Raw genomic sequence first — 14504 nt, forward strand, 5'->3', positions numbered from 1 at the left:
TTTTCTTCAGGGATGCGGCCCTGAGTAGGTTGCTGATGCTGCATCGGATGGTCCTAGACCCATGAACATACCGACTCAGTGTGTGAAAAAGAGTGCATGAGGTTATGGGGGAGCAATGTGGGGGGACCGGGGGGAAGTTGGAGGGTAGGGATGATGGGTGGAATTAATCAAAACACATTCATTGTACGTGGTTTCAGTTTATAAACACAGAGACGTGAAACAGCACCACTTGGATCTACAGTGAAGAAAACTCAGAACAACAATGCAAACGAAGGAACTGTATTAAGACCGAGAACACTGAGTTTCAGGGCAGCTAACTAACTGAAAATTTCAGGGAAATGGTAGTCACGTGTTTCTCTGAAGACCAGAAGAGAGCAAAAACGGAGGGCCTCGCTGAGTGGCGCTAAGCATGAAGGAGGTGTGCGCCCCTTCGCCTCTCCCACCAGGCTACCACTTGTCAGGTGAGAACAATGCTGTATGGAATGGGAAGCTACAGGAAACTGATTCTCAGCTGGGCACAACAGAAAAGAAGCAGGTCTAGGAGAAGGGAACAGAAAACATAGCCCCTGGGCCCCACTCATACGAGAAATAGTAGGTAGCGCTAGAGAATAAAAAGTCCTAGGCGCTGTGAGGCAAACAAGGTAAACAGAGGAAAAAGAACGCTCATCTCCAAGACTGCAAGCCTGCACCCCAGTAATGAGCCACTGCTGCAGATGCGTTTCCACAGCAACGAACGGAAATGGCAAGGCACTCAGCAAAGCAAAATGACCACAACAAAACCCACCTGAACATCAACAGCGGTCAGACTCAAACGCAGAAATGGCGTATCTTGGGAGCAGAGCATTTAAATTAACTACTATGAGTTTATGAGAGGTCTCAATAAAAGGGAGATAGTAGGCAAGGTCGGTATGGGACGGTCAACTTTGTGGCTGGCTGTAGCGTTTACCCACTGAACAGTCTCCCCCTCCCCATTTGCCCCCTTCAAGGACTGGCTTGGCTGCAGTGCAGTTTCAAACCAGCCCTATTCATGCACTGCCTGGTTTCTGGACCTTTTCACACTAAACACATCTGGACAGTGACTAGCTGTGTGACACAATAGGGTCAGTGGGTGTGGCAGTTTGTACCAGGAAAATCTGCTTGCTGCCTGCCTGCTGAGGGTATCAGCATCTTGGCCTTAGTCTGTCTCCCGCTTAACAGACGCCAGATGTCTCTTCTCATCACCACACTCCACTGCACCATTTGGCCAGTTGTTGAGACACACAGGTTGGACTGTGATTTTTTTTCCTGAAACAACACCAGGGCATCTGTGTCTGGTTCTGAGATGATATTCGCCTGCCTTACCTTTTCTTTCATCCTCTCCACCTTATATTTGAGCTGGGGCACCACGTTGTTGGGCGGCAAACCCTTCTCCAATTGCGTCACAAATTTAGCGTATTTAGTAACTTGACTGTTTAGGGCTTCTGGATCCAAGTAGTCAAATTTGGACTATGAGGAAAAAAAAGAGGTAAAAACACAGGATAAATGTCAAGCTGATAGCAGTATACAAGTTTTACTTCATTTGAATTTCCCTGGCACTTAAAGTTTTAAACCAAATCAAACCGGGAGGCTTAGAAAGAGCTGCTTATAACGCCAACTGCCTATTCTTCTCACGGCTTTGTCTCCCTCACCACTGAGCACAGTACTGTCAGCCTGGGGGCTGGTGCTTACAGAGGTTTTTAAGGAGAAAACCAGCTAACCTTTGTCAATTTTTAACAAAGAATTTCTAATAATGCATAAAATACACTCGTGTAAAGATGTATTTTTATTTTTATTTTTTTATTTTTTACTGTGATTCCTTTTTATTCTTGAAAACCTGGGATGTAATGCAATAAGATATTCTCATTTCCCCTAGAGTGGGAACAGAACATTAAGAAATCAAATGGTATAATCAATGTGAATAAACCAAGACAAGGAAAAGGGGAAGGAGTCAGAAATAAGTATTAAGCGATTGTTGCACAACACTAATTCTCCAGTGTAGATGGAAGTTTCAGTCCCTTCCAGTCCTGCAGTTGTTCAGTCCCAAAGAAACACACAGAGGCTTATATTAATTAGAAATTGTTTGACCCATTAGCTCAGGATTATTATTAACTAGCTCTTACAACTTATATTAACTAGCTCTTACAACTTAAATTAATCCATAATTCTTGTCTCTTTTTAGTCACATGGCTTTTTTCAGAGAGGCATTCTCATTTTGCTTCCTCTACACCTGGTGGGCAACTGTGCCTCTGCTTTTCCTCTTCCCAGAAATCTCTTACTTTGCTTGCTCCACCTATGCTTCCTGCCTGGCTATTGGTCAATCAGCATTTTATTAAACTAATATGAGTGACAAATCTTTTTTTTTAATTTATTTATTTATTAAAGATTTCTGTCTCTTCCCCGCCACCGCCTCCCATTTCCCTCCCCCTCCCCTAATTAAGTCCCCCCCCCCCTCAGCCCGAAAAGCAATCAGGGTTCCCTGTCCTGTGGGAAGTCCAAGGAACCCCCACCTCCATCCAGGTCTAGTAAGTTGAGCATCCAAACTGCCTAGGCTCCTACAAAGCCAGTGCGTGCAGTATGATCAAAAACCCATTGCCATTGTTCTTGAGTTCTCAGTAGTCCTCATTGTCCGCTATGTTCAGAGAGTCCAGTTTTATCCCAGGCTTTTCCAGACCCAGGCCAGCTGGTCTTGGTGAGTTCCCAGTAGAACATCCCCATTGTCTCAGTGTGTGGGTGCACCCCTCGCGGTCCTGAGTTCCTTGCTCCTTCTGCTCCTGATTTGGACCTTGAGATTTCAGTCCTGTGCTCCAATGTGGGTCTCTGTCTCTGTCTCCTTTCATCGCTTGCTGAAGCATCATCGGGAGGATGCCTATATGTTTTTCTTTGGGTTCTCCTTATTTAGCTTCTCTAGGATCACTAATTATAGGCTCAATGTCCTTGGTTTATGGCTAGAAACCAAATATGAGTGAGTACATCCCATGTTCCTCTTTTTGGGTCTGGCTTACCTCACTCAGGATAGTGTTTTCTATTTCCATCCATTTGTATGCAAAATTCAAGAAGTCCTTGTTTCTTACTGCTGAGTAGTACTCTAATATGTATATATTCCATACTTTCTTCATCCATTCTTCCATTGAAGGGCATCTAGGTTGTTTCCAGGTTCTGGCTATCACAAACAATGCTGCTATGAACATCGTAGAGCATATACTTTTGTTGTATGATAAGGCCTCTCTTGGGTATATTCCCAAGAGTGGTATTGCTGGGTCCAGGGGTAAGTTGATCCCGAATTTCCTGAGAAACCGCCATACTGCTTTCCAAAGTGGTTGCACAAGTTTGCATTCCCACCAGCAATGGATGAGTGTACCCCTTTCTCCACAACCTCTCCAACAAAGGCTATCATTGGTGTTTTTTATTTTAGCCATTCTGACAGGTGTAAGATGGTATCTTAAAGTTGTCTTGATTTGCATTTCCCTGATCGCTAAGGAGGTTGAGCATGACCTTAAGTGTCTTTTGGCCATTTGAAGTTCTTCTGTTGAGAATTCTCTGTTCAGCTCAATGCCCCATTTTATAATTGGGTTGGTTAGCCTTTTACGGTCTAGTTTCTTGAGATCTTTATATATTTTGGAGATCAGACCTTTGTCAGTTGCGGGGTTGGTGAAGACCTTCTCCCAGTTAGTGGGTTGCCTTTGTGTCTTAGCAACAGTGTCCTTTGCTTTACAGAAGCTTCTCAGTCTCAGGAGGTCCCATTTATTCAATGAGGTCCTTAATGTCTGTGCTGCTGGGGTTGTACGTAAGAAGTGGTCTCCTGTGCCCACGTGTTGTAGAGTACTTCCCACTTTCTCTTCTATCAGGTTCAGTGTGTTCGGACTGATATTGAGGTCTTTAATCCATTTGGACTTGAGTTTTGTGCATGGTGATAGATATGGATCTATTTTCATTCTTCTACATTCTTTTACATCCAGTTTTGCCAACACAATTTGTTGAAGATGCTCTCTTTTTTCCATTGTATACTTTTAGCTCCTTTATCGAAAATCAGGTGTTCATAGGTTTGTGGGTTAATGCCAGGGTCTTCTATTCAATTCCATTGGTCGACTTCTCTGTTTTTATGCCAATACCAAGCTGTTTTCAATACTGTAGCTCTGTAGTAGAGTTTGAAGTCAGGGATGGTAATGCCTCCAGACGCTCCTTTGTTGTATAAGATTGTTTTGGCTATCCTGGGTTTTTTGTTTTTCCATATAAAGTTGATTATTGTCTTCTCCAGATCTGTGAAGAATTTTGATGGGATTTTGATGGGGATTGCATTGAATCTATAGATGGCTTTTGGTAGAATTGCCATTTTTACTATGTTGATCCTCCCAATCCAGGAGCAAGGAAGATCTTTCCATTTTCTGGTGTCCTCTTCAATTTCTTTCTTCAAAGACTTAAAGTTCTTGTCAAATAGATCTTTCACATCCTTGGTCAGAGTTACCCCAAGATATTTTATGCTATTTGTGGCTATCGTGAAAGGTGATGCTTCTCTAATTTCCCTCTCTGTTTCCTTATCCTTAGTGTATAGGAAGGCCACTGATTTTTTGGAGTTGATCTTGTATTCTGCCACATTACTAAAGGTGTTTATCAGCTGTAGGAGTTCTTTGGTAGAGTTAAAGATGTATTTTTAAATATGCATATATCTATACTTGCATTTCTTAGTTATACAGATGTATGTCTATATATTTATTGACCCATCAATCATGTACTGAGGGCAATGGAAAATTTGTAACCCCGTATGGATTCTTATTTCCCCTCAATTCCACATTTCCCTCCTGCCCCCTAGTTGGTCTTGTGGCAGATTACATAGGAGGGGTACATTCTTCTGCTCTAACTATGGTGGTGGTAAAAAATGTCTCCAAGTCATTGACAAATGAGTTCCAGGAGAATATGTCAAATTCCCCCCATCATATACATGTTCTGCCTCTTTTCTATTTGCTGTTTGTCTCTTCTACCAGAAGATGGGGTCTGCCAGCGACAAACTTTCCTCTTAAAAACATTTCTGGCTCTCCAAACACTTGGAAGATTACCTAGTCAAAACCCTTCCTATGTCATTTGGTTTTTTCAGTCAGACATGCGGCCTCTGGTGACAGGCAGGATCACAGGCAGTATGACAGGCAGGGTGGATGAGGAATAAAGAGGGCTTGTGAAGCAGATGGTATTTTCCACATGTTTGTAGCATACTTGAGAGTGATAATTTAAAGCTGATCACACTTGAAAGTGGTCACATCTTCTGCTTCCTTTTCCTTGAAGTGACTCTATGGTGGCTGTCACCCGGGATTCCATAGACATGAGAGGTCACTACTGAGATGAGTCCTCTGATTCTAGTCTACTGGTGTGAACAAGATGGCTTCCTTCCATCAGGGACAAGAACAGAATCCTAAGCTAATAGATACCTGAGGGGGTAAATCACAAATGAAACCCTATAGTCCTTGAGAACACTGGGGCGTTTCCTGAAGTCACACCACAGTCAGACATCATGTTACATGCTCCTTGGACACTTCCATCATGGGGCCCTCTTCAACAGAGGAGCCAAGAAACCTGCCCTATAAGGAAAGCTTTTGCTTTGTGTCATTTAGTAAGAAAAAGGCCTCTCGTATTTAACCAGACGCCTGGTTATGTTTCCATAAACCGTCATTTATTTTATATGTAGCAATGTAGTTTAAACATTTAAGCAGCACTGTAATGGAATGACAAGACAGTTTTAGACAGAAGAAAAAATGAAAATTCTCAGGTTATGGAACCTCTCCTCCACTTTTTCTAAGAGGGTAAATGGGACAAATGCACTCAGTGACTACTCATGTCTCGTGCCTACTGACAATGGCCAATGGAACTAAAGAGAAAGCCCAGATTTCACAGCCACTGCCTCAAAGGAACCACACACGTTGAATTCCTTTGGAATGCAAAAACGGACCCATGAAATATGAACAAGGATATAAAGCTATTTTTTCTTAGTTCCTAGTTTCCATTCCACCATAACTACTTTCCCCATGGGACATATGTGAATTCAGCTTTCTGTGTGTTGAAGGACAAATTTCACTGCTAACAAGAAGAGTCTAGATTACTGAAATACAGTTCATATTATTAATATTTAGGTGGGGTTAACACACAACACAACCACCGAGAGCTGTTTTCCCTACCTTCAGCCATTCCTGTTGGAGTTTATCCCACTCGGACAGGGAGTCCCAGAGCAGCTGCTTGAGCTTCAGCTCAGCACTCACTTCTTCCAAAGCATCAAACTTGGACACTTCCACCTTTAAAACACAAGGGGCAAAGTGTAGAGCTTAGGGTCCAGACAGAACAGCTAACTGGATCCACTTCCATCTTGCTTGAGACAGGACCTGTTTGCTGTTTGCCACTGCACACACCAGGCTACCCGCCACTCACACCTCCAGGCCTCGCCTAACTTGGCCTCCTGTCTTGTCGTAGGGGCACTGGGACTGCAGTGGCTTTACATGGGTTTTGGGACTCTGAACTCAGGTCCTCATACTTGTCCCCACGGAGTCACTGATCATCCCATGTGTTTAGAGATTTTCCTCTAAAATTATGGTAAGAACACATAACATGAGATGTGTTTTTAAAGGAAATCTTTACATGTACAGTTCTGTGAACTCTCTAGTGTTAACAACACTGGTAGCAGACTTTCAGGGCTTTTTCATTCTACATTTATGATGTTACACTCGCTGAGCAAGCAGCTCTTCACTTCCCCTTCCCCAGCCAATGGCAGTCCCTAGGGGAATTTCCTCCCCTGTGAGGATGCCTATGACACTTCACACACTATTTGGTCTTCTGTGATTGGCTCATCTCAACCAAGGGTAAATGTTCAGATTTGTCTATGTTGCATATGACATAATTTGTGTTTTCTCTCTTTCCTTTTCAGTGTGTGTGTTCATATTTGTGCATATGCATGAGCGTGTGCACCCATGTGGGAGCTAGGAGACTATTTTCAGGTCCCAGTGAAGTAACTAAATAACTGATTGATTAATTGCTTTGAAACAAGGTCTCTCACTGCCCCAGAGATTACCAAGTAGCCCACACTGGCTGACCAGAGTGCAGAGTGTTCAGGGATCTGGATATCCCTGCCCCCAACACTCCAGCTAGGATTATAAGCAGGTAACATCAACTAGCATAAAATATCTCAGAGTAACTCAACCAAACAAGTGGAAGACCTATATGACAAGAACTTTAAATCTTTGAAGAAAGAAATTAAAGAAGACACCAGAAAATGGAGAGAGCTCCCATGCTCTTGGGTAGGTAGAAGTAACATAGTAAAAATGACAATCTTACCAAAAGCAATCTATAGATTCAGTGCAATGCCCAGCAAAACCCCAGCAAATTTTTTCATAGAACTCAAAAGAACAATTCTCAACTTCATATGGAAAAGCAAAAAACCCAGAATAGCCAAAACAATTTTGTACAAAAAAGGAACTTCTGGAGGCATCACAATCCCTGACTTCAAACTCTACTACAGAGCTACAGTACTGAAAACAGCCTGGTATTGGCATAAAAACAGACAGAAGGACTAATGAACCAAATAAAAGACTCAGATATTAATCCACACACCTACAAACACCTGATTTTTGACAAAGAAGTAAAAAACATAAAATGGAAAAAGGAAAGCATATTTAACAAATGGTGCTGGCATAACTGGATATCAACAAGTAAAAGAATGAAAATAGATCCAAATCTATCACCATGCACAAAACTCAAGTCCAAATGGATAAAAGACCTCAACATAAAGCCAGCCACAGTGAACCTCATCGAAGAGAAAGTGGGAAGTACACTTGAATGCATTTGCACAGAGAACCACTTCCTAAATATAACCCCAGCAGCACAGACATCGAGAGAAACAATTAATAAATGGGACCTTCTGAAACTGAAAAGCTTCTGTAAAGCAAAGGACACAGTCAACAAGACAAAATGGCAGCCTACGGAATGGGAAAATATCTTCACCAACCCCACATCAGACAGAGGACTGATCTCCAAAACATATAAAGAACTCAAGAAATTGGTCATCAAAAAAAAAACAAAAAAACAAAAAAACAACTAATCCAATAAAAAAACAATGGAGTACAGACCTAAACAGAGAACTCCCAACAAAGGAATCTAAAATGGCTAAACGACATTTAAGGAAATGTTCAACATCCTTAGCCATCAGAGAAAGGTAAATCAAATCAACTCCGAGATTCCATCTTACCCCTGTAAGAATGGCCAAATCAAAAACACTGATGACGAATTATGCTCGAGAGGTTGTGGGGTAAAGGGAACACTTCTGCATTGCTGGTGGGGGTGCAAACTGGTACAGCTGCTTTGGATTTCAGTATGGTGAATTCTCAGAAAATTAGGAAACAACCTTCCTCAAGACCCAGCAATACCACTCTTGGGTATATACCCAAAGGATGCTCAATCATACCACAAGGACATATGTTCAACTATGTTCATAGCAGCTTTGTTGTCATGCTGCTGTCCAGCCAGAACCTGGAAACAACCTGAAGGCCCCCTGACTCAGAAAGACAAATATCATATGTACTCACTCATAAGTGGCTTTTAGACATAAAGCCTTCAATTCACAGTCCCAGAGAACCTGGATAACAATGAGGACCCTAAGAGAGACATACATGAATCTAATCTACATGGGAAGTAGAAAAAGACAAGATCTCCTGAATAAACTGGGAGCATGGAAACCATGGGAGAGGGTTGAATGGGAGGGGAGAGGAAGGGAGTGGAGCAGAGCAAAATGTAGAGCTCATAAAATCAATAAAAAAGAAAACAAATAATGGCAAAAACGCATGGAAGTACTACACAGCAGAAAAAAAAAAACCGACATCTTGAAATTTGCAGGCAAATGGATGGAGCTAGAAAACATCATATTGAGTGAGGTAACCCAGACCCAGAAAGGCAATTATCACATGTACTCACGCATAAGTGGCTGTTAAACATAAAGCAAAAAAAGCCAGCCTACAAATCACAATCCCAGAGGACCTAAACAACGAGGACCCTAAGAGAGACATGCATGGATCTAATCTACATGGGAAGTAGAAAAAACAAGATCTCCTGAATAAATTGAGTGCATGAGGACCATGGGAAAGGGTTGAAGGGGAGGGGGGAGAAAAGGTGTGGAGCAGAGAAAAATGTAGAGCCCAATAAAAATCAACATAAAAAAGAAAAGAAAAGAAGAAAAAAATAAGCATGTGCCACACACCTGGCTTCTTTAAATAATAAGATCTAGTGAAAAACTCAAGTCCTGTGCTTGGCTGAGCTATCTCCCAAACATTTTTTTCTGTTTTTAATAAATTGTCTTGTTTTTAATTATGTGTGTTTCTGTGTGGATGTGTGCATGTGGGGGCAGGTGCCTCAGCAGGTGCCCCAGGAGGTGCCTCAGCAGGCCTGACACCTCAGATTCCATGGAGCTGGAGTTGCAGGCAGCTGTGAGCCACCCTATCTGGTTGTTGGGAACCAAACTCAGGTCCTCGGCAAGATCAGTATGAACTCTTAACTCCCGAGCCATCTCTCCAGCCCCTGTTTTTGCTTATTTTCTTAACTGGCATGCATATAAGCACTGTGATTTCTATCAAGTGTATCAAGCACTGTGGTCGTTTCTAACCCATACACTGCCCTATATTTTCTCTCTTTTCCTATTGATAAGCTCCCTTTCCACATCTCCCGTCTGTTTTCGGGTCACATACATGCATTTTAAGAGCTATCTATATAAAATCTAGAATCCACAAATAAAATACATGATCTTTGTGGTTATGGGTCTGGCTTATTTCACTTAGCATGATAATTTCTACCCATTTTCCCTGGAAATGACATAATTTCATTCTTATGTCTGAGTAGAACTTCGTTGTGTACACAGATCATATTTTCTTTATCCTTCTGTCTGTTGGTGGGAATCCAGACTGATTCTATAACTTTCCTATTTTGAATAGTACTGCATTAGATATGGATATATAGATGTCTGTTGCATATTGACTTAAAGTCCTTCAGATATATACCCAGGAATGGTATAGCTGTATAATATTTTTAGTTTTTGAGGAGCCCCATATTGGTTTCCATAGTTGCCAAGTTAATTCGCATTTCTACAAGCAGTGTATAACAATCCCCTCTCCCCATATCCTCACCACCATGTCCATTGCTGTTTGATTAGCAGTATTCATTTTGACTAGGGTCAGATGGGCTACAATGCAATTTCAATCTGCGTTTCCCTGATGAATAAGGATATGGTGTTTATTTTCTATTTTTTCTTTTGTTTATCTCATTGCTCTCTGTAAATGCTGTTTTAGGCATGAGCATCTCTTGGTTCTCTTCTTTCTCCGTCTCCATCCTCAGCCCTTCAAGCCTACCTTTTGGGACTCACTTTACCTTCTGGCTCAGTTTTTATTTCATATTAACCAGGGCAAATCAGGCAAAACTCATGGAATCAAAATACATCCAAATGAAAAAAAAAAAGCTTGAATTTTACTTAGAAAATTTAGAGGGGCATTAGTTAACCACACCTTGAAATGCACACTTATTTTAACATAGCAACTTCAGGAGGGTTTGCCTGAGAATTTTTCATGAGGGTATTGTGTCTCTCATTTCTACTAATTTTTTTGCTTATGTATGGATGTGTGACACATGCATGTGTGGGTATGTTTGTGTGAGCATGTGGGCACACGCATGTGTATCTGTGTGCACATGCATGTAGAAGACCATGGTTGATGTCAGATATTCCTTGATTATTCTCTGCCTGATATTTTGAAGCACTGAACCCAGAACTTGCCAATTTTTCTAACCCAGCTAGCCACTTTGCCCTGGGGATATGCTGTCTCCACCTCCCAACTGCTGGGATCACAGGCAGGCTGCAACATCTGGCTTTTATACAGGTGCAGGTGTGGGGGATCCAAACTTGGTCCTCACACTTATGTATTGAGCACTGTATCTGCCAACTCTCCAGCACTCCTGTGTACTGATCTATCTTGACATGCTTGTGGCACATTGACCAGAACACAACTGTCCACTGAGTGGTTCTGGTTTGTTGAAAGCAGTTATACATAATCACATCTTTGTGTGTGCATTCTAGAAGCAGAAGTGAACAACCATGGATACCTTGAAATTCTTCTGGTAGGATTTATACTGAAAGGCACGTCTCTGAAGGTCATCCAGGATGGACTGCAGATCACTCAGCATCAACTTTATTTTATCCTGGTCAGCAGAAATATCCAAGATCTGTGGGTCCTGTAAAATCCATGGGGGTTCTGGTTAGGCAGGCTTACTTGCTCATGAAGGCTAGGGAAGTTAATAAACCTGTTTCCAAAATGCATTTTCTTTAATTCTCTTTTCTTGAAAACTGTGTTAAAAGTGTTTGGCTTTTTTCTCCCTAAATATTAAATGTAAGCAGAGTAGAAAATTGTACAAAGACATGAAATAGGGATATGACAGTTTTTAAAACAGAATGTAAGCAGGGAGGTGGTGGTGCATGCCTTTAATTCCAGCACTCGGGAGGCAGAGGCAGGCGAACCTTTGTGAGTTCAAGGCCAGCCTGGTCTACAGAGTGAGTTCCAGGACAGATTCCAAAGCTACACCAAAAAATATTGTATTGAAAAAAAGAAAAAAAAAACCCAGAATGTAGGGGTTGTCAAGATTGTTTAGTGTGCAAAGGCACTTGCCTCCAACTTGGATGACTTGAGTTTGACTCCTGGGACTCACATACTGAGGGGGAGGGGCAAGCTGCATTCTGAGCGGCATGTACAAGCACCCTGGCACATGTGTACCTCCTCTCTCCCGACACATACAATGATAAACTAGAACCTAGTAAAGTCTCCTTCACTTCTTCCTTGAAACAAGACCTTAGCCATAGAGATCTGAATATGATGGGGAGAGAAGAGAAGACTGTGACAGAAAGATAGTTTCCTTCTTAAAACAAAGCAACAGAAAAGGCTTTGAATTGTGAGAGACGGTAAGGAAAATCAGATTCTCTAAGTATGTTCTCACAATATGCTTCTGATGCTAGGTGTGTGAGTTCCTTTCCCAGCAAAGCAAGCGGTTCTGTGGCAGCCCCTGGCTAAGAGTCCTCCAGTTCAGCCTGATGCCATCTATCTGCAGACACCTTGGATGCCACAGCCTGAGGGCTTGCTCCCAAGGTCTTTCTCCTTCTGATGCCAACTGCAAGCCCCCTACCTGTGCTTCTGACTAATTGAGGTTCCCACGACTCCTCCTTAGGGTCAGTTAACTTATTTATCATAGTGGTTCATGGAACATAGGAAGATGTTTGTACTTGAGCAGCTTAAGAAGACTCTCATGATGGAGACAATGAAGAGACACAGACTGAGACATAGGGGAAGGGGCACCTCCCTTGGCCATCACTTTTCAGGTGTTTGACTTTGTAAATCTAGGCCTTTGGGGTTTGTATTTAGAATTTATTATGTAAACATACTTGAGGCATAGATTACTGTGTTGTGGTATAGGAGATCCTTTTTTCTCTGTGTTGCTTTCATTGGTTGAATAAAGAAAACTGCCTTGGCCTTTTGATAGGGTAAAACTTAGATAGGCGGGGAAAAGAGAAGAGGATGCTGGGAAGAAGAGCAGAGTCAGGCAGATGTCATGATTCTCCTGCCCAAGACGGATGCTGGTTAGACTCATGCCGGTAAGCCACAATCAAGTGGCGATACACATTAATAGAAATGAGTTAATCAAGATGTGAGAGTTAGCCAATAAGAGGCTAGAACTAATGGGCCAGGCAGCAATTTAATTAATACAATTTTCCGTATGGTTATTTCGGGGAAACAACCGGCCGCTCCTCTTACTACAGTGTTGAAGCATGAACTAGATAAAAACAATATTGTCAGTGCTAACAGGCTGAGTGGAGAAACCCAGCAACCTGTCTGGAATCTTCTTGCTATCTGTGCAGAATTCTTTCCTCTTAGGCTGGGTCAAGACCCTTAGTGAAAGGTGCATTGGTGGGGTGGGCTCATGAGCTACTATCAGAAAATGTCTTCATGGCCATATCCAAGGAAACATTGCAGGTGAGGGGCATTGCAGGGTATTTTCAGTACGTGCTGCCGTTGGTGAAGAGAAACAGCAGTTTCTTTGGCTTCCCTTGAAGCGAAAAGAAGGGTGGAGAGATTGACTCTGCTGCCTGTAGCACCCAGGCATTGTGACAAGACTCTGTTTTCCCTTTACACTTTAAGGTTATTCCAAGGCATCTTTAAAAACCAGGGGAAAGGGGCTGGAGAGATGGCTCAGCAGTTAAGAGCATTGCCTGCTCTTCCAAAGGTCCTGAGTTCAATTCCCAGCAACCACATGGTGGCTCACAACCATCTGTAATGAAGTCTGGTGCCCTCTTCTGGCCTTCAGGCATACACGCAGAAAGAATATTGTATACATAATAAATAAATAAATATTAAAAAAAAAAACCAGGGGAAAGGGTGAGGGTGTTCTTCTTACTGTTTAGATCACATGGTGTTTCCAATGAGATGTGGGATGAGCGTGGCCCCCACAGGGCATGTATTTGCACGCTACGTCCCTATGGGTGAACTGTTGGAGAAGATTTAGAAGGACTAGGGGCTGTGGCATTGTTTGAGGAGGTGTGACACTGGTAGGGCCAGGCCCAGCCTCCTTCCTCTCCAACCCCCGTCTGCCTGTGGATCAGGATGTAAGTTCTCAGTTCCATACCTACCTGTCTGCTTCCATGCTTCCTGCTATGATGATAATGGATTAAACCTCTAAAACTGTAAGCAAGCCCCCAACTGAATGTTCTCTTTGTAAGAATGGACTTGGTCATGGTGTGTCTTCACAGCAATAGAACAATAACTAAGGTAGGTTACTTATGAAATGATTTAGAAAATATCAAAACCTGTACTATGGGAATTATGAGCCAGAAACTGTAAAATTATAAACATAAGGCCTAAAATCTATAAAATATATATGTATAAAATATAATATAATATTCATGTGTATAATTACAGAGAGGAAGAGAGAAAATAACATATGTATAAGTGAAGGCATATGTTTTAAGGCAAATGTCTGGCTGACATATGGTGGGTGAAAGCCCAGAAAATGGGCATAGCATAGTTCAAGAACAAAATAGAAACACCTAACTAGGTTTGGCAGCATCTGAGGGAATAATAAAATCTAAGAACTCTTACAGCCATCACTGGGGACCAAATAATCAGTCTCTTGCCCAGTGGGGCCTTGCATTAAAATGGCAATGTGTCCTAGGTTAGAAAATGGCAATGGAATTGGCATTGCAGAAGCTCCTCATGTGGGCACTGGTGCCCTTACCATGACTGGGCTGAACCTGGTTTTCCCAGGCAGCTGCTAGCTAATGGTCCTTCCAGTTTTCTTAAGCACGGTGCCAGTTCCTACTGCTATAAACCATCAGTTCTGCCAGAGACCACAGTCAGTGATCATGTCGTTCTCAGTATGGCCTTCAAACATCTGGCTCACCAGTTCTCCTGTCATCACTGGTTATGACGTTAGCTTTT

General features: G+C 42.3%; 1 protein-coding gene across 1 annotated transcript in view; it reads right to left on the reverse strand.

The window, feature by feature from the left end:
- The window catches only part of Dnah6 (dynein axonemal heavy chain 6), a 192270-nt gene that overhangs the window by 141578 nt on the left and 36188 nt on the right, over positions 1-14504 (reverse strand). Inside the window, exons 15-17 of the mRNA XM_041639106.1 lie at positions 11128-11256; positions 6180-6293; positions 1342-1485 (exon numbers count right to left, since the gene is read on the reverse strand). Coding sequence (XP_041495040.1) covers positions 1342-1485; positions 6180-6293; positions 11128-11256 — 387 coding nt within the window. The remainder of the gene's footprint in view (positions 1-1341; positions 1486-6179; positions 6294-11127; positions 11257-14504) is intronic.

The sequence above is a fragment of the Microtus oregoni genome, unplaced genomic scaffold (genome assembly GCF_018167655.1).
Source record: "Microtus oregoni isolate MIOR12 unplaced genomic scaffold, Mior012 000002F_ref0000024, whole genome shotgun sequence".
NCBI classification, from domain to species: domain Eukaryota; kingdom Metazoa; phylum Chordata; class Mammalia; order Rodentia; family Cricetidae; genus Microtus; species Microtus oregoni.